We start from the raw sequence: 20,736 nt of genomic DNA on the forward strand, positions 1-20,736 counted from the left end.
CAAATTCAAAATGGTTTGAGAGATTTTTAGGAGGATGACTTTTTACATAAAAAGTCAATAAAGCTGCTTTTTAAAATCAAGTTACTTTTTAAAAGTGATTTTAAAAGAAAAACTTGCTTTAAAAGCAAGCCTAAGGGAGCTCTATATAAGTGCGGCATGGGGGAGGGCTCTAATCATAACCACAACGTTAGTTTGAGAGGAGCCCAAAGAAGCCTTCGCTCGTGGGCCTTGGGCGCTAGTGCGCGTGTGGGAGCGCTCCTAATTTGAAGCGAGACCGATGAAGTTGTAACCAACTTCGTGAAGAGTAAAGAAATACCTTTAGGTACGCCAGAGCGGTTTAGGACCACTGCTTCTCTTGTGTGGGAGCAATCTAGCTCCCCCTATCTACATTCTCTCTGTATTTTCTCTCTTGTCAAGTTTAAGTGGTTTAAATTGTCTTTAAGCACTGGTGTGGTAAAGATTTTGTCTACCGCCCGCCGTCAGTTTTATTGAAGGCTGGTTTCAAGGTCCCATTGTCAGGATCACGTCAACTTTCTCAAGGGGGAAAGCTCGTTGTTGGTCTGCATGCAAGCATGACAAGAAGGGACGAGAAAGAAGCCAAAGAAGAGCATTGGTTTCTCTTGGGAAAAAGCAAAGATAACTCACATGGACCAAAGACACATGAAGATGCATAGTGAAGGCCTGTGTTGGCATGTGTAGATTAGCCATGAGCATTCGAGTGGATAAAAGTCAAAAAACAGGGTTGTTTTGACCAAAAAGTTGTGTTTGACATAATCAAAAAGCAATCTAAGTGTATGGAAAGACTACGTTTAGGTATTGATGTGCATGTGGTTTGGAACAACTTGGGGGATGAGAACACGCAAAGGCAAGCAAGTTTGACCAAGTTTGACCAATCTTGAATGCGCTTTGACAGAGGATTGGACCAATGTTTGACTCAATGGACAAGAGTATCCAAGGGTGGACCAATATTGTGGGAAAGCATGGGCTAATGAGATGCTTTTGGCAACCTGTTGTTGGAGGGCAAGATTAGGGCCTCTTGGAGGGGCAAATCACTAACCAAAAAGCAAGATTGGACAAGAACACTCGGGGGATAGTAAGAGGTGTTGGACAACTATGCTTATCAACGTTTTCAGATGGGAACTTTATGGGCTGCTTTTGGGCAAGATGCAATCAAGGTCAACAGGGACTTTAATGTAGGTGAAGAAGCCACGTGAGAAGGCAACTTCAAGGAGGCTTCAAAGTTTTGGTAGGTATCATCTTCAGTGGAGGTTTGAGCTTTTATTGCAAAGACTTGTGAGAAAGCTAAGTTAACAGTGCACCAACATGGTCAACTTGTAGTGTTTTGACACAAGTCATTGGGTTATGTAGAGGTTTTAAAAGAAACATACGAGGTAAAATTTCACGTCGATATTTGGTGAAGTTCAACAACTATTCACCTATGGATTCGAAGAGGATGGAGGAGGGTGACTTAGCAGATTCACCTATGGTTTTGAAACTTGATCTTGATGCTTTTGGTTTGGAGTCTACCATGGAAAGTGCTCACACAGGTTCAACATTAGAGTGTGAGACTAGAGCATTGCCTAATGCTCAAGAGGGGGTTTCCTCTGCTCACTTGTCATAGACGCTCTTAGATGGGATCTAGGAATCGCTTGGTGATCTCTATATGGTTCACCTGAGGTATTGAGGGCTGACAGTACATCTGCTTGCGGGACTTCTATAATGTGTACTAGTCCCTTGGTTTATGGTATCTTTGACTTGGGTACGATTGGAAAAAGATTGGGACGCTCATCTTTACCATATGGTCATGGACGTAGTCATATTTGTACCACTTTGTATATGAAAATATCTATGCATGTAGAGCATCTTGCATGTATATGTTTGTGATGATACTAATAATCATGGGTCCTACAAGAAGATGGCCATATTTTGGAGCAATTGAGACATCACTGGAGACATGTATTTTTAAGATGCTTGGTTTTTCATCACTTGTTTTGTGTTTTTATCTAACTTGGACGTTCCAGACGCACTATGGAGCGCACTTGTTGAGGATGATTGCACTTCGCATTCTTTCAAAGCCTCAATAGAAATCCTAACCCTAATTTTCAAGATTGTCAGATAGATCAACTCACATCATTACTAAGAGCTCCTTGAGAGGAGCAACTGCCTCTTACAACATCTTCAAATTCAAAGTGGTTTGAGAGATTTTTAGGAGGATGACTTTTTGCATAAAAAGTCAATAAAGGTGCTTTTCGTTTGCTTTTTGAAAGCAAGTTACTTTTTAAAAGTGCTTTTTAAAAGCAAAACTTGCTTTAAAGCAAGCCTAAGCCGGCTCTATATAAATGAGGCTTGGGGGAGAGCTCCATAACCACAACGTGAAGAGGCCAAAGAAGCCTTCACTCACGGAGTGCGTGTGTGGAAGCACTCCTAGCCGAGGATACTTGAAGCGAGACCGACAAAGTTGTAACCAACTTCATGAAGAGTAACGGAATACGTGTGCGAGGGTGCCAGATCAATTTGGGACCAACACTTCTCTTGCATAGGAGCAATCTAGCTCCCCTGTCTACATTCTCTCTCTTCAAGTTTTAAGTGATTTAACTGGCTTTAAGCGCTTGTGTGGTGAAGTTTTAGTAACGCCCATCAATTTCATTGAAGGCTAGTTTCAAGCGATGAGAACCATGCCCACTATGAAGGTGGAGGTGGTGGGACCGGGATATAGTAGTCGGGGTAGAGGTGGCTGATGGGAGATATGATTATAGAGGAAGTGTGCATAGGAGTGCCATATGTCCAAGCAAGTGATAGGTGTGGGGAGTCGATGTTCTCGGAGTTTCCTCCAAGCCTCATTACAGTTCGGCCCTAAGAAGAGAGAGAGAGAGAGAAAGAAAGAAAGAAAGAAAGCTGTATTAACGTCAGATGCTGTACAATGTATCCATGATGAATCTGAACCATGAAAAGAAAAAAGTTGCAGAGAGAGAGAGAGAGAGAGAGAGAGAGAGAGAGAGAGAGAGTACTCACAAGACTGTGAAAGTAGAACTCTCCGAGATAATACACGATCACCTACTGGAGTGACTAGAGCCCATGGCATGCCTTTAGAGACCATATTCTAACTACTTTGGGCATTAAGGTGCATAAAACTTTTTACCGTTATGCAACTTGCCATGTGATTGAGAGGATGGGAGGTTTGAACCTTGAAAGGGTTACTGGTTCACTAGGAAAATCAAATACAACCTTTTCGTTGTATACATGCATGCACAAACGACTTTTGTTTTTGAGAAAAAGTCTCCACAAAAAACAGATTCATTATCCATCTCTAACATCTCTAACCTCATTTAATAGATGCACTTGCTTTGTTGCTAAGCAACTGTACATAGACACTCTGTAACAGCCATTTACAGGTACCAGCACTGTCCAATCATTGCAATTGATATCAACATTACACAATTGTTGCAGCATTACATACTAAATACATTACCACATCCAATAGGACATGATAAGCAGGGGAGAAAAGTGGTGAACATGCAAATTGCTGCGTAATGGTGGTTGAGTTGAGATCTCCCTTAAGGTCTTTAACTATACATCTTCATTATATGACTGTATGTGTACACACACATTCAGCTTCCCCTTTCACTTGCATGCTATAATCCAAAACAATGAATGACCTACCTTCCTTACAGAGGGGACGTTAGACACATGCACCAGTACAGCATTAACTGTAGCTCACGGGTAGTTCACCTGCTTCAAGGAGCAATATCATACATACTCAATCATCTGCTTGCCCACTTTTTTGCACATCCAAAGGCGTGCTTGGAAATGTCTTTTCATCCCCCACATCTGCATTTTCCATTTCTCTCACCTGCTCTAACTGTTTCATTAGGTCTAGCCGCTCTCGACCATAAGCAGAAGGTATCTGAATTGTCACACAAGAGACAAATGACTCAGTCTTATACATTCGTACATATAGATCTCACAAATCAGAGCTACTTTCTAGGGTAGAATATTATTACCAGTGCAGGTGCATATCTCTGTATTGCAGCAAGAATGGCTGCATGTCCCACAGCTGTAACCTGCAAAGTACACTTTTGAGCATGTTTTATTTTCAAGCAACCAAAGCAATGCAAAAAACACTAGTTGCCAGCTCAGGCAAAAGCCATGACTTTCAGAGGGGTTCTTGAACACAGTTTTAGTTTTCTAGACAGGATTTCTCAGCGCATTGAGAGGGACCTGTTTTTTGGACCATGCGGCACAACAAAAGCAACAGCATATACCCAAAAAATGGGCAACCCGAAATACTCAATAACAGAACAAAAGAAGCATCATATACCCAAAAAAACTGGCAGCCCAAAATAGTCAATAACAGAACACGCAGAATTTTGGGTTTCCTTCCATGAAGGGCAAAATCACCAAATGAAGAAGCTCCCAGAGATACATATGCATCTGACTCCTTTTACACACTGCAAACTAGAGTCAAATGTGGTGAAACAAATGCACTCTAAAAGTGAAGATCATTACATAAGATTCGATATCAATGACCGAGATAGAATTCGGCTACTGACTCTCCTCCCAGCCATAGGTCCCATTCCGAACAACCAACAAGCCAGAGGCCCAATGGTGGAGGGTCCTGATGCTCTGGGTCGGGGACATCTGGCTCGCAAAATGAATCGAGCTCTCTCACTAAGAACTCCTCTGGGGCGTGGAGCTGGAGCGTGGGTACGGGTGGTGGGCTCTGATGTCATAGTAGAGGAACTGTTGTGGGCAATAGATTCCGATGTGGATGTGTATGTACCACAAAGAAATCTGTGATGGCTCTCTGTGAGGTGTCCTGTCAGAGACGAGGCCGTCTCTCAGCATGCTAGCATGCTGCCTCAACACTACATCCCTCTTTCGTCTGAGCTCCATCAAGTACATGCCCAAGCACCTCTGATCCTCAAACTGCATCACCCGTGTGAGTGGTCTGAATCCCTCTCGGAAGAGGCAATGGAATCTCCCCCATATCTCATAGTAAGCCGAGCAACTGAGCATATAATGGGCCTCATCCTCTACTGCTCTTGTGATGCATATTGTGCATGTCCTCTCCTCATGTGGGATATCCTCGGCTCTGCCAATCTCTACTCTGAGGTGGTGGGAGGATACCCTGAGCTGGCCGATCGTGATACGCATGCCATGTGACATGTGTATTTTGTATGTATCCCGGGATCTCAAAGAACCCATCCTTGGAGAGTCTCAAGAAGTGATCTCTGTAGAACTCACACTTCTTACCAATCTTTGACAGAGACACCCATGTCTGGTGTATGTGTAGCCCGAGTAGATCTAACCAGATGATCCGGTTGATCTCCTGACGTGAGAGATCAAGGTATGGGGAATCCAGGCTATACTGAAACGGGGGGAGACGGTCCATCTGTATGCCATGTGCATGAAACCACTGGACTACCTCAGAGTACCATGCATGTGTCGGTAATGGTGGTGGCCGTGTCGCTGAGGAGGAGGGCAGTCCAGCTCGTCTCAATCGCTCCCTCTCCCTCTCGCCGTATAATTGCATAGAGGACTCTAGTGCTAATCGTGGGAGGCGATCTCTGTCAAGCGTGTATACATACTGAGAGAGAGAGAGAGAGAGAGAGAGAGAGAGAGAGAGAGAGGGAAGGAGAGAGAGTTCTGAGCCTAAAAATCACCCAATCAACGGTTACACACACACACACACACACACACACACAGAGAGAGAGAGAGAGAGAATCTTACTGGTAGAAGCATCAAAAACCCAATTGGTATGATTGATGCCAAATCTGTTAGCGTTCTTTTCAAAATCTTCTTTTCCCTCTCGGTTAACTCCTCACCAGAAGCACTTCTCTTGAGAAGCACCAGGGCGGCTGCAACATCTGTAGCAAGAAGTTGTGTTCCCCTCCACACATCCTATTTAAAAATAGATGGCCGTTTGAAAATGCTCAGAATGGCTTGAATTGTTGAAATTAGTTCCATAAAACATTTTGCTATTTATGTTCAACCTAAAGATGCACTCTTTGAAAAACTGGATATGGTCAAAAGTGCTACGAGATCTTTTTCAAAACTATAACCAAAAGTACCAATGTTCAAGCCAAACAGAATTCCTTACTATACAAAACCCTCACCTATAACTTATTCAGTGTTAAAGCAGACAAGACTGAATTTTGAAACCTAACTGCAGTACAAATGGTGGAGCTGTAGCACAATAAAAGAAGACTAGTTTACGTTCCACTGCTTCATAACCCTGCGTGTTTGCACCCTTGATTCCCTAGAATTCCCTTTATAATCAACCCCAGGCCTTACACTACCCAATAGCTAGAAGCTCCATCCAAACCACAGATTGGTAATGTGCTATTACGAGGTTCACTCCTCTCGACTCACCTCATCTTGGAAGGCTGAGCAAAAGCCTGTCAATGGTTGGATGCATTGGTGGTTACAAGCGACTCTGAGCCAAACATGTGCTCAAGAACATAGAGAGGAACAAGAAACTAGTGCAAAGATCACAAGTGCCAAATTGCAGCATAGCAATTATCCCCACAACCTCACCCATCAAATGCATAACAGAACTGAACAAAACTATATTTTCTTACAGTGCTTGTATCTTTGATTGTCTGTAGAGATTTGCTAATGATGTCTCCCTTCGCAGCAATCTCAACTCTCATATCAGCTGATATGTCGTTTCCATCATCTCCTTCATCAACTTGGCACACGGTTTCCTGACAATACAGCAGAGCCTTACTTCAGAGCCACAAACCTGTAAATCATTCTATCTTCTCTCGATTTGTCCTCCAGCTTCATGCCAAACAGAGCAAAAACTGACAGACATCTGTGAGCCTGCAGAAAAAATCAAATCACAGCACTACAGCTTGTGCCAATAGGAAGCAGCTGATCCAGGTGATCACATGATCGCTTGCTTGCTGTGCAGAAAACATAACCTCAGTATTGCTACAGCTATTTTCTGTCAGTGATTAGGAAGCACACCCTTGACAAGGTAAAAGGAGCACCACAGTATTCTTTAACTGTCGCAGGATGTTGCTTGCATGCGATGATTTCATCTTGCAATTATGCGTAAAGACTTTGTTAAGAGGACTGCATTGTGGATTCCCACCAGTGTGATAAGAAATGGCCACTGTCTGTATTGACAGGAAAGGAGGTATGGCCACATTATGTATCCAACTTTTGTTAAAAGGGTGAACTGCATTGGCTCTCTTTGTTTTACTTTTTTCTCTGTGTATATATGTGTGTGTCTGCACCTGTTTTCTTTTGGGGAAGGGGAGGGGATGTGTGAAGATTTATTATGTCTACAGGAGGCTCAAGCAGAACATGAGACTGATGATACAATAAGTGGTGACAGATGCATGGGGCGTCTCTTGAATCTTAAACAAAACATGATGGAAGATGAGGAACAAAAGAGTGAAAAATGATGTGCCAGTAGCCTGTGATGGTCAACGTAGTGCAGATGAAAAACAAAGAGTTAATGGTGTGCCAGTAGCCTATGATGGTCATCGGTAGTGCAATATGTCAGAGCCTCATGGGGTTGTAGAGCCAATCCAATAATGTTAATGTTAAGAACCCTGGCTCCATGCCATTAGTGTTGAAACTATGCACTGCTGCATACGACTAGATGTAATGTTTCCAAGTTTTGCTAAAAGCTATTTGTCATGTACAGAGTGAATGTGCACTGCATTATTCATTGTGTTTGCAGCTGGGATGTCAATACTGCTAGAGAGCTGCAGCAACTAGCACCCATGAGATAATAGCAAGGTGCTGATTCATTGTTTCAAGAGCAACCAGTCTCCAGTTAGTCCAGAAAGCATAGTTACACGGGGCAGAAATGGAAACCCACAGTTCACACAGAAAACAGTAAAGAACTAGGAAGTAGTGAAAGAGTGCAAGGTCTTGCCCGCTCATTTAAATGCTCTCCTGCAGACTCCTGAATCCGCTTTTCAAGATCCGTTAGCTCCTGCCTCAAAATCTCAAAATGCTGGATCTCTTTTGATACTGTTGAAGCTTCTTGAAGAGCAAGAGCAGCCACTTGTTCAAAACCTTCATCTTCCTGTGAGACGCAAAAAGTAAAGAACTGAAACACTTCCTTTCACAACTTCAAGTTTCAAACAGAAATGAGCTTAAGCTGGAATGAATCTTGATCTTGTTGTCTATAAAAGAACATGTTACGTGACTAAAGTTCTCAAGACTTCAAGAACAAGACTCTTTGGAGACGGAGTCTCCAGAGTGAAACACCCAATTCGGGAAGGAAGGGGGGAATGGGAGCTTGTGTCTGAAACTTTTCCATTTCCGGAACAGTGCATTTCCCTTGTTTTGGGTGTTTCACCTCTGCCATTTAATCTGTTTTTCCAACATCACCTGCAGTTCCCTTTTCCACCCCAGATTTTTAAGTTCAGTTAAGTCAAGTAGCTTGTTTCCATGTTCTATCTTCCCTCCCATCTCCTCTCGTATCCTATCTTCTTGCACTTTCTTTTCTCTCCACTCCTCGTTCTCTCTTCTCCTCTTGCCATCCCCCTTACTTGTCTCATCCTTGCTGGTCCGTTTCAGCCCCCTCAAGCCCCATTCCCATTTTTGTTCACCATTCAAGAGGAGAAGAACACTTACTGAAAAGTCCGCCGTTCCATTAGTACCAGTTCCAAAACTCTTATTAGAAATAAAAGGAATGAATTTTGTGATGCCTTCTGCCTTGTTGGCCTCATTATTTGTCCTGTTCATGACAAACAAACTCCATGTAACAAAAGTCAAAACAATTTTTAAAAAATCGATATATGCACTACAAGAAGGGCTTGCATCTATCTACAAAATCAATAGATTTCCTACAGCATTGAGGAGATTTGTTGAGCTACCTATTTCTGCCTTGCTGTCTAGCAGTGTCTCTATCTACATGTGAAAAGTTCCTTCCACGCTTGCCCTTCTGCCTTCTCTGCCGCTGTAGTGATGAGCTTTCTGCCTGTAGATGCTCAAATCAATCAGAATTCAGCCCCATGGTTAATGAGCTTGTGCAGCCTCATTGAATCACACATGGTTTATCACCCTAGAATATGAAGTAGGAAAAATGTACTAAGTAGGAGACCTGCAGCATTGACATAGCTTTTTTCCTCAGAGAAGCTTCGAGTGTTTCAACTTCTTTCTTCAATTGTCGTATCAACACTAAATTTGTGCATGCAGCAGTAAGGTGCTCCTTTCCCCGCCCCTCTTGCTCTAGTAGTAGGCATTCCAGTCTGCTGAGAGCTTCATCCACATCCTGCAACTCCTGTTCAAAAGATGCCATTCATAAAGCCACTCAGTAAGTAAGGAAATACCCATATTCTCATCAGCACCCAAGCTAAAAATCAGCCATTCAACAGTTATCCCCTTTAGAGGGTAAAACCAACTTGATTTTCAGCCCAGCCTTTCCAATTTCAAACTTGCAAGGTCACCATGCCAAAGACAGGTAGCAACTTTGTGCATTCGTTTAAAGGACAGGGGCTTCTGCTTCCTTTGTATTAGAAGCATTAGCGAGTTCTCTACTTCTACTTTCAGACAGTAAGGCATTGAATTTCTCAAATTTAAGTCTTCCAATTAATGTTAAAGCACAAAAACTGACCAGCGATGATCAGAATGAGACATGCACCACTGTGGAGAAGTCCAACTTCCAACATAAAGCCAGCCATCTCACAACAGCCCATAATGGTAACATGAACTAGAACAAAAAAAACCAGGCAGTTTTTGATTGGCCTAAAGTATGAGCTCACGGAGGCAATACACACAGCGGTCTACTTGCTCAACTCCAGCTGCGTCATTATTACAGGGGAATGGAAATGGGAATGGGAATGGGAACAGGAACAGCAATTTCAGGGGGGCTGCAAGTTTCTCTCGTACAAGAATCGGAGCTTGCCGGACCTTGCCTCTACGGAGGATGTGTGTCGGTGGAGGAAGACTGGCGGACAGATCTATGGCTTTCTCCTCCTGAATTGTCAAGATTTGGTTCTTCGACACTTCATCTTTGCTCTTGATGATGCTTCTACTTTCTATGTGTGGCAGTTGCTTTGTGACCTGTATGGTGATGCTAGTGATCGGCAGATGGTTTCTACTTCTGGGTGCTATGTAGCTAGTGATCTTGGGATACTTCTTTTGGAGATGTTCTTGCAGCAATGGATAGTGGGCTAGTTTTGCTCACTACATCTGAGGAGTTTGTTTCTCCTGTTGCCTTGCCTTCAGTTTCTGTGCATACTTCTCCTTGCCACGATGATATATCTAGTAATGTTTTTGAGGAAGACTATGAGCTATCTTTGCTCACAACTTCTGAGGGGGATTTGTCTCCTATTGCTTCGCCTCCGACTCTTTCTTCGACACCCAGTGACCAAGATGTGTTGCTGGTCCCTTTGCCTTCTATGGAGGAGCCTGCTTCTACGATGTGTGATGCTATTGAGGAGGCTACTACTACTTCAATTACCACTACTGTGAATGTTCCTATTTCCCTTACTCTGTGTGAGGATTCTGGATTTTGGTCAGGTGTGTCCGTGACCGTGCTTGGGGCACGGTGGTACTTCCAGGGATTGAAGGATTGGGATTTGGATTTGGTTGGGCCTATGGAGTCCCGACATCAGTTTTCAGAGGGGGTAGTTGAGTTCTTACATCTGGCAATGCCAACCTTCAAGGAGGGTGCTATTGTACAACATTTGGCTACTCTTGGTACAGAGTTGGAGTAGATGGACTCTATTTTTTTTAAGGGTATTATCTTCTTGGAGCTACAGGCTCCTAGGGATTTCTGTGGCACTGTGTTTACATTTAGGTTTGGCACCGATATTTGGAGCAGCACGACGCAGCCTACATGGTTGTTTTCTTCTAGAGGAGCAGTGTACCTGGCAGCTTGTTCTGTTGCTTTTGTAGCTGAGTTGCTGTGGAGATTGCTTGTGGAGCTTTCTTGGTGTACCTGTTGTTGCTGCATTCTTTTGTCTTTGACAGAGGGCGACTTCTTCGGCTTCTTGGAGTTTGTTCAACATCTCGTGCTGAGAGGGGATGTTAGCACATTCCCCAATTTCTACCCATGTTTGGTGTCCTTTTGGTCCCTTTTGCATGGCCCTTGATTGTGGCTAGCCACCTTTATTTTATATATTTTTCTTGGATTTTTCCCAGCCTGTATGGTTTTTTCCCAGTCGACCAGTTCAATCCTCCAGTCAGCCAGCTTCAGTGTCTCCAGTCGGCCAGCACTCCCCACCTATAAATAGGTGGGCTGGCCTCTCAGTCTAGTATCTTTCCTAGTCTATCTTTTGCCCCCTCACTTATGAGACTGCTTGTGTCTCTTGCTTGGGACTATACCACTTCAGTATATTCAGCATAGTTGCTCCATATCTCTTTCTCTCTTGCACTCTCTATTCAGCACACTCTAGTGCCCTTTTGCTTCCGCTCTGTGCACTCTTTCAAGAAACACATGGAGATGTAAGAAATCAAGAGAGTATATGATTGGAGATTGCGGGAAAGGAATTGGTGAGGAGAAGGAACAACAGAGAATCACTACTGCCCTAAAATCGACGGTTTTAGACCGGAAAAACCAAGTGTTACTGGGAAACATATCCCCCTGCCATTCCCCTTGTTTCCCAACCGGAAATACATTTCAAGCTGCAAGCAAAGGGGAAACGCCGTTTCATGCATGTAGGGGTACCGGTTAAGTCAATTCCTATAACTATGAGCTGTGTAAAGGGCATGACCTCCAAACACCCATACACACGTAAGAAACCGTTTGTATCCCAGTTCAGGGTCCACCCAAGCAACAGGAACCACCTCTGCAGATGGTAAAGCCCACACATTCCTACAGAAGGAAGAATAGCTGCCCAGGTGGTACAGGCAACCACCATAGCACTCCATGACATACATGAACACATTAAAGAATCTCTATCACATGCATCCGTTGTCAGACTCATGGCGTTAGGGTAGAATCTGTCAAAGTTGTGAGGAGAACACACAATTGTACTCAACAATGTGCAAGACAAGTGCCCAAAAATTGGAACATGAATAGAACTTCGAACTCTTTGACAACGTTTATGCTGCTGTAATAAAAACCGAACTGTATCCATAATTACAGAAGGTACAAGATTTTGAAGCCAATAGCGCAGTATGACAGGTTGTAAGCCTATTTCAGTGCCATTGGAGCAAAACACAAAGCTTTCTACAGATGCAGGTAAGTATTTGGAGGATCCCATATGTATGGGCACATAGTGGGTAGCTTGATCTACATGACCATTACTACGCCAGACTTGAGCTATGTTGTTTGACTTGTGAGTCAGTTTATGCAGGCCCCAGGAAGCCACACTTCGAGGTGGCTAGACGGATTCTCAGGTGCATAAAAGTCTAGAGTTGATCGGAGCAAAGGCAAAAGAACACAGATCTTCATCACATTCCTGGCCACCTACAAGCAAAGGTGGTACCCTTTGATCCCGGACAACTGTCAAGTCAAGGAAGAGGGGAATCCCCCACATGGAAACCCTGATTTCAGGTCAGTCTCAGTTAGGACAGCAAACAGTCCATTTCTTTGTACTCAATTCTCGCAGCAATTCAAGCAAATGCTCTCTTTAAAGGCATCAATTCAAGCCATTTAAGCAAATACTCTCTTCAGAGGAGGGGGAGGGGGGGGGGGGGCTTAGTGGGCGCTTGGGACCCCATCGAGTGTACCGAGAGAGAGAGAGAGAGAGAGAGAGAGAGAGAGAGAGAGAGAGAGAAATGAAATGAAATGAAATGATATATTAACGTCTTCAAAAGGCCAAAATGACCTATGAGACCAAAAAGGTTACAACAATTGGTGGATCTCATACAATGTCTGTGTAAGGAAAGCTAAAAACAATTAAACAACTAACTGAAACTGAAACAACTATGAGGAAAAGTACGGTACCAGGAGCTCCTAATGGATAACATGTGGGAGGAAAACTCCAGCAACAAAGGTAAGCATCATACACATCACTATCCAAAGATGTCTCTCATCGGTCGATGGCGGATATCCTCAATGTCCTCCATGGTGAGTACTCTGACTGGACGTCTCCCATGCCGTGCTAGTATGGTCCTGATCCTTTGTTGTAGTCTCCGCCGGTGTCGAGATGGACCTCTCATCTTGGGGCGCCTGGACCGCCCCAGCTCTATAGCCCGATCAATCAGTGTACCTCTGGTGCGGCTGTACTCTGGGGCTAGCTGCGATGCCTGCTGACCTGACTGCTCAATCTCTGGTCGAAAGAAGTCTGTAATCTGCCTCTGTAGGTGTCTCTCCCTCTCTGATCCCCTCCCTCTCAGGAGACCCTCTCTATGTCTACGCAGCTCTAGCAAGTACAATCCGAGGCATCTCTGATCCTGGTATCTCATGACTCTAGAAAGTGGTCCAAAGCCCTCTCTGAACAGGCAGTGAAAACGGCCTCGTATCTCATAATATACCGGACAGTGACATATGTAATGTAACTCTGTCTCTGGCTCCATCTGGCATAGCTGACAAATCATGGCCTCAGCATGTACTCCTCTGAATCTGCCAGTCTCAATCTCTAGCTGGTGTGAGGATGTGCGCATCTGACCAATAGCACACCGTACCCCATGAGAAAGATGAGTATCCATGTAGCTGGGTCTAATCACAAACCCATCCTCCGTGAGCTGGAGAAGATGATCTCTATAGAAAGCCATCTTCGTACCAAGCTCGTGTGTCGGCTGTATCCATGTCCTCCTAGTGTCCAGCTGAGTCAAGTCTTGCCTGATAAGTCTGGTAATCTCTGCCCGTGTGAGAGAGAGGGAGGGTGCATCCAGGGAGTACTGAAATGGAGGTAGCCTGTCCATACTAAAGCCATGCAGTTGGAACCAAGCTGTCATCTGTGCATACCAACATGATCCAAAAGTGTGGTATCCACAAAATGCAAGTCAACCCTTGCATGTGTGCCACATCCATATAATATAGAAGTACAAAATATTATATGTTAAAGTGTCCTTTCACACTAGATGTCCAAGGGGAAAAACCACATGGGAAAAAGTGCCCTTGGTTAAGCCCTGTTCACACATAGCACTACCATAAGTGAGCATATGCCTACATGTTCCTCCAGTCATCAAGAGGAAAACACTAGAGTTTGAATGGGCCACATTGGGAGAGGATCTAGAGAGAGATAGAGTCTAAAGGAGAGTGAGGGAAAGAGAGACCCTAGAGAGAGAGAGAGAGAGAGAGAGAGAGAGAGAGAGAGTCTGAAGGAGGGAGAGAGAGACCTGATTTCTCATTTAATGCTATTAATATGGCATGTTAGCTAACATTACATCTATTAAAAAAATAGATAAATTTATATCCATAAGATCAAAAGAGACTAGATTATGAACCCTTAGATTGGCCCTATGGGTCATCATCCATGTGTTGTCATGACATGCTCCCATGACATGAAAATAAGCGAAGTGAGAAACAATGCTTAGACCTCCCAATGGGCAGGCCGAAAAGGACACAGGGAAAAAACGTCTTCTAAAGAGAGTAACAAGTTCAAATCCGAAACGTCCTAAGTAATTAAAAACGGGTTTTAAATGCAACCTTGGAACACCATGTTTCACAAGCTATCAGGTTTTGACTAGATCCGTTGTCAACTAAATCTATACTTGAGTCCTTTCTCTGTGATCATCTCAAGCCATGATTCTTGTTGGCACCTCGGATGGGGCTTAAGATTGTTCTTTCCAATGTGTTGTTGAAATTGTTGGAACTTCTAGAACATTTGATACTTCTTGAAGTTTGTAAAAGGCTGAAACATTTGGCATTTTTAGTACAATCTCATCTACAAACATTCTAGTGGTTGTGGATTTTAAACCATTTGTAAACACCATTGGCTGGATTAAAGATTCTTCCACTAATACCGAATCTAGAACATTGGAAATTTCAAATATTTCTGAGGCACGTTTGAGGCTGCCAGAACTTGTGGAACTTCTTTACCTTTTGAATTAGGTATAGAATTTTTGGATTTGCTTGAACTTTTGAAGTGATACTTTTCTCATCCACTACAACAACGAACTTGGAGTCTGTTGTTGGTGTTGCTATCAAACTATGGGTGGTGAAATAATAGCTTTTTCTTGCCATTCTAGCTCGTGATTGCCCCAAATTTGTGAATTGGAGCCCTCACCCCTGGTAAGCATCCCACTGGTATTCATAGCCCCCTCTCTTGGCTCTGGTGCGTCTTTGTGTAGAAGATGATGTCCCATCCTATGAAAGGCTCCCTGAATCCCCCAATGTCTGACCACAAAGTTCTGTTGCAGTTCCAGACTACCATCGTGTAGAGAGAAAATTGCTTTAATTTGGCAAATTTGGCCTAATTTATGAAAAGCCCTAAATTTTGTTGAGTGCAGGAGCTTCAATTAGACATTTTTCACCTGATTTTTAAAACCCCTAATTCGTTGCTGATGTGACATTCTGTGGGTACATTCGGTGATGGGTTGTTGCTGACTAACAATGTGACAACGGCTGAATGTGGAGGTGGCTGCTGTTGGGCGGGTGTTGATGGGCAGCAGGATGATGTGAGAGGTTGTCGGAGCTGCACAATGGTGGACAGTAGGTGGAAAGTGGGAAGTTGAGGGGCCGGCGGCTGGCGATGGATTGTGTGCAGTGGTGACAGCTACTGGAAGGTTGACGTGGATGAGAGTCGAAGGCGACGTGGATGAGAAGCAATTGAAGAAGGATGGTGGTGGAGGTGCTGATTAGGGAGGACAGAAGCAGCTGAAAGCGGGCTGATGAAGGAGCGGGTTGAGTGGCTATGGTGTAGTCTGCTCTAAGCCCATGTCAGCTTTTATGGTGTGTGGAGAGAGAGAGAGAGAGAGAGAGAGAGAGAGAATGAATGCTGAACTGTAGAGAGAGTATTGCACGACTCAATGATAGATTGATTGATATGATAGCTGTCACGAAGTATTGCTTTTATAGCCTTAGATGTTCATCCGTGCTATAGACTCACATTAAATGCATTCTAACACTCATAGGGAGTGTTCATACACATATAACACACTAGCTTTTATTGGGGCTTTTCACATATACGAGACTCTGAGTCCTAAAAAGGTGGCCTCTGGACTCCTAATCGGGCAGCTGGGGGGGGGGGGGGGGGGAGGGGAGGGGGGTGGGGGTTCTTGGAACGGGTGTGGGTTTGATGGGCGTCCCTGGTGGGCTTGATGTCGGAGGCAGGCTCTAACCAGGTGTCCCATCTGCCTGCAAATTAAGCATTGTCCAGGGAGGAGACCTAAGTACTCCATGCACTGTAGAATCGGCACCTCCTAAAGGAGGCTGGATGATGTGATGACCTGCGGGAGAGCATCGGGAGCAGCTATGCATACTTTGAGAGGAAATCCCAGCTTCCCTGACCACCATGGAGGCGGTAGTCTAAGGGCATTCCAAGGCCTGTCCAATCGATTGACTAATCGACTGAAGGAGGGGGATAGACTGCTTTTGGAGGCCTGGAAAGCAAACCGTGACGGGGAAGCCAGATAGTCTTGCAAAGGTGGATGGATGCGGGGTCGTAGCTGTGGTGCCATCGAGCGAAGAACGCATGAGTTGTGCGTATCTTAATGGGACTCTGCTGCAGCACCTTGTCAACGGCAGCTGTGGGAGTGTCGAACTCCCCCTAGGTGTAGCCATGCCAAGAAAATGAATATTGGTGATTTTCCCGGGCTTTCCAATAAGGGCTGCCTAGAGAAAATCCCAAACTTGAACGCGTTGGGCGGCTTGCAAACCAATGAAGAGGCCACGCGGCAGGAGACTATCGATGCCAAGAGCTGGAGGCATAGTAATAGGAAACGGCCGTTTCCTATCCCGGAAACGTGAAAACCTTGTTTCCTGAGAGTGGTGGGCGGGAGGCTGAAGGAGGAGACAAAGAGCTCCCAAGGAGGGAGGGTGGACAGGGAGTGGGAGGAGGTCGGGTAGAAGAGGCAGGAGGTGGGATGCGTGCAAACTTGAGATGGAGAGAGGTGGGGGCAACGGGAGGAGGGGGGGGGGGGGGGGGGACACATAGGCAGGGGTTAGAACTTAGGCGCAAGTCTGCTGGCTTTGCATGTCGAAGCTTCATCTCACTTTGCATGTCGAAGCTCTTTAACTGTGATTAAGGCATGGGTTAATTTGCTGATTTGGGAAGAGATTATGGAAGAGAGATTGAGAGAAGTCTCTCTCTCTCTCTCTCTCTCTCTCTCTCTCTCTCTCTCATTTCTGTGTGAGCTTCTCTATCCTGCACCTAACCCAAATGTGCAGGTTTGTGTGTGTGTGTGTGTGTGTGAGTCCAACACCCAACAATTGGTATCAGAGCTGGGAGCTGGCCCTGGAATTCTGCCTGTGGAGAAGCAGCAACAAGCCTGCAAATTTCCGTCGACACACTGTGTTTTTTCCGTCGCTGGACTGCCTGGTTCCGTCCGCCGGACTTGGCCAACTGTGCCACCCAGAACCGGCGGCACTAGTGGGGAGCCCACCACCACCGCTCAGCCCACTGGCGGCTCCTCCCTCTCCAGCCAGCGGCCACAGCGCTGCCCGAAGCGCCTCCGCCCGTCAGCAATCCATTCCGGCCGCCCAGAGCCACGCCATCACGATTCCGTTCCGGCCGACCAGAGCCGCCGTCTTTCATTACGGTTACGTTCCGGCAGCGCCTCCCGTCCCAGGCTCCATTCCGGCCTGCAGAGCAAGTAGCCACCCCGCCGTCGCTTCTCACGGCTCCAGCCCCGGCCCCTGCTCCGTCGGTCCATACCGTCACTGCTACGCTACGGGCCCCTGCTCCGTCGGTCGCACGTGCCCCGGGCCTCGCCTACGGCCCCCGTCTCCAGCTCGGTGCTCGCCCTGCGCCTTCCACCGCCGCCTGGCCCGTCAGCTCTGCGCACCGCATACGAGAACCCCGTCTGCTCCTCAACGTCAACCCTGCTCTCCAGCTGGCGCAAATACGCGTGACCCATCATCTCAGTGCGCTCTAGCTCCAGCTCAATTTGGGGGATTTCTCAATTTCAGGACAAATTGAAAAAATTGAACATGTTGTTCGGTTTGGAATTTGGGGGTTTTCAAAATTGAGGTCAAAATCAACAGATTGAACCTCTTTTAGTTGCAAAAATTTGGGACTTTTGTGAAAATTGGCCAATTAAATGCACAGTGAAGCGTTTGAAGTGCATAAAAATTGGGGATTTTCAGATTGGAGCATGTAATTGGGCATTACAGCTGTGATTTGTCGCGTATGTATACACATTGTGTGTAATTGGACAATTTGGTGGAGGTTTACACTTGCTTTGATTTGCAGGCATACATTTGCACAGGACATTTGGTTGCCTGGCAATGCACATTGATGCTCGGTTTGCTTGCAGGTATATTTTGTTGACATGGCACAGAATGCTACAGATGTATTTCGTGTGCTCACCCAGGAGGACAAGCTGGATGGATCTAACTACTCCCTCTGGAGTTTCATGATCCATAATTTGCTGGTAGCCAAAGGGCTTTGGGGCATCGTGTGTGGTGATGACACATGCCCACTTACCATACAGCCAGCCACGCCTCAAAGGGGAGGTGCTCAAAGAGCTCCTGATGTAGAACCTACTCCCACACAAGAGCAGAAGAGATGGGACTCTAGAGATACACAGGCCATGTCATTGATAGCCCTTTCAGTGAAAAGGACTATTATTCCGCACATTCGTTCTTGTAAGACATCGAAGCTTGCATGGGACACATTGGAAGCAATGTATCAGGTACGCAACGAGGCAAGAGTTGCCTACTTGAAGAGGCAATTGGATCTTCTTTCTATGGATGAGGGTGACTCCATGGCAGATCATCTCACCAAAGTGAAAGATTTGCAGGAACAATTGCTCAACATTGATGAGGTTATCCCAGACAGACAGATGGTCACCAACACTCTTCATTCTTTACCACCTTCCTACTTGGGCTTTCACACCTCTCTCAACCTCTCAATGAGAGGAGGTGATCCCGTCACTTTTGAAGAGCTCATGGGTTTACTCTTGCAGGAAGAGCAAACAAGAGCAAACTTATCGAGCAACCGTGGTGGAGACAAGGCATTTACAGCCAAGGATAAGGGTATAGCAAAGAGCTTTAGGCATGGGGGACAACAGTCTAGCAAGGCTGGTCATGGACAGCATCTTCTGGTGGTGAAAAGTCTGACAAAGGGGATGCAAACAAGCCCAAAAAGAAGGGCAAATGTCACTACTGCCATAAGCCTGGACACTACATCAGTGAATGTAGGAAGCGGATTGCAAAAGAGAAAAGGAAAGAAGCAGGCAATGCAGTAGCAGACTCTTCTGATGACAAAGCACAGCAATCAGCTAATGTAATCCAAGAAGAGTACACTTTTTTGGTCACATGCACTAGTGGCACACCAAGTGCTTCAGACACTGATATGTCTTGCATTGCATCTGACTGATAGAATGCATCATGGTATTTTGATAGTGGTGCTTCGAGCCACATCACTTCATGCAAAGATGTATTTCAGCACTCGGTTTATGCTTCAAATGGCCGCACTGTATCATGTGCAGATCATACCACATATCCAGTAAAGGGAATTGGCAATGTCATACTTATTGCAGCCAATGGTGCCAATATTTGTATGAAAAATGTATTGTATGTTCTAGGGATAAAGAAAAATCTGCTCTCCGTCTCAGCCATAAACAACCAAGGTTTAAAGGTTGAATTTGAAGACAGGGAGTGTTTGGTAAAAGACCCATCAAAGGGTTATGAAATAGTCACTTCTGGAACACAATACAAAGGCTTGTATAAGCTGGACAGCTATGACAAGCGTACTTATGATGCAAATACAATGGCTGCCCACACTCCTGCTATGCACGATGCAGAGCTATGGCATGCTCGTTTTGGGCATGTAAATTTTCAGATTTTGATGCTTTTGCAGAAGCATCATATGGTTGATAATATGCCGCCTCTTGAGTCTCCACCAAGACATGTATGTGAGGGGTGTATTTTGGGAAAGATGCAACGAAAACCATTCCCCAAAGATGGAGCTGTTAGAGCTGAAAGTAAATTACAGCTCATACATAGTGATGTATGTGGTCCAATGCGGACACCATCCATAGGGGAGCATCTTTACTTTGTCACATTCATTGATGACTACTCCAGGTTTGCTTGGGCTTACCCCTTGAAAGCAAAAGCAGATGTGTTTACATGCTTTCGACACTTTGTAGCAATGGCTGAAAATATGTGTGGATGTAAAGTCCAAACACTCCGCTCAGATAGAGGTGGAGAATACATGTCAAATGCATTCAAGGATTATATGCTTCAAAAGGGCATCAAACACCAATGTACTGTGCCTTATACACCGCAGCAGAATGGTGTAGCTGAAAGGAAAAATAGATCTCTCATGGAGATGGCAAGATGCATGGTGAAAGCACAAAAGTTGCCTCACAAATTTTGGATGGAAGCTATAATGTGTGCAACTCATGTGTTGAACAGGTGTCCAACAAAAGCTTTGAAAACCATAACACCATTTGAGGCTTGGTATAACCAAAAGCCAACAGTGGATTATATGCGTACATTTGGGTGTTTGTCATATGCACATGTGCCAGAACAACTCCGAACAAAGCTAGATGACAAAGCAATTAAATGCATTTTTGTGGGCTACAGCAATGAGAGCAAAGGATACCGTCTTTATAATCCAACTACACGAAGGATTTTTGTCAGTAGAGATGTGGTATTTGCTGAAGATTCACAACAGCCCATGTACAGCTTGTATAAAAGCAATGATACACGCATACAGGACATGTTTGATGGACTTTTACCCATTGCAATTAGGGGGGGTTCAG

At 45.0% G+C, this 20,736-nt stretch overlaps 1 protein-coding gene across 1 annotated transcript in view; it reads right to left on the minus strand.

Moving 5' to 3' along the window:
• Positions 1–3,385: 3,385 nt before the first annotated feature.
• Positions 3,386–20,736, minus strand: part of LOC147632413 (uncharacterized) — a 171,633-nt gene continuing 154,282 nt past the window's right edge. The window contains exons 13-20 of the mRNA XM_086806969.1: positions 9,071–9,250; positions 8,844–8,947; positions 8,602–8,704; positions 7,895–8,047; positions 6,582–6,707; positions 5,731–5,901; positions 4,002–4,061; positions 3,386–3,904 (exon numbers count right to left, since the gene is read on the minus strand). Coding sequence (XP_086663095.1) covers positions 3,758–3,904; positions 4,002–4,061; positions 5,731–5,901; positions 6,582–6,707; positions 7,895–8,047; positions 8,602–8,704; positions 8,844–8,947; positions 9,071–9,250 — 1,044 coding nt within the window. The 3' untranslated portion in view covers positions 3,386–3,757. The remainder of the gene's footprint in view (positions 3,905–4,001; positions 4,062–5,730; positions 5,902–6,581; positions 6,708–7,894; positions 8,048–8,601; positions 8,705–8,843; positions 8,948–9,070; positions 9,251–20,736) is intronic.

Source organism: Cibotium barometz, chromosome 13 (genome assembly GCF_041138505.1).
Source record: "Cibotium barometz isolate CiBa-2024 chromosome 13, ASM4113850v1, whole genome shotgun sequence".
Lineage (NCBI taxonomy): Eukaryota > Viridiplantae > Streptophyta > Polypodiopsida > Cyatheales > Cibotiaceae > Cibotium > Cibotium barometz.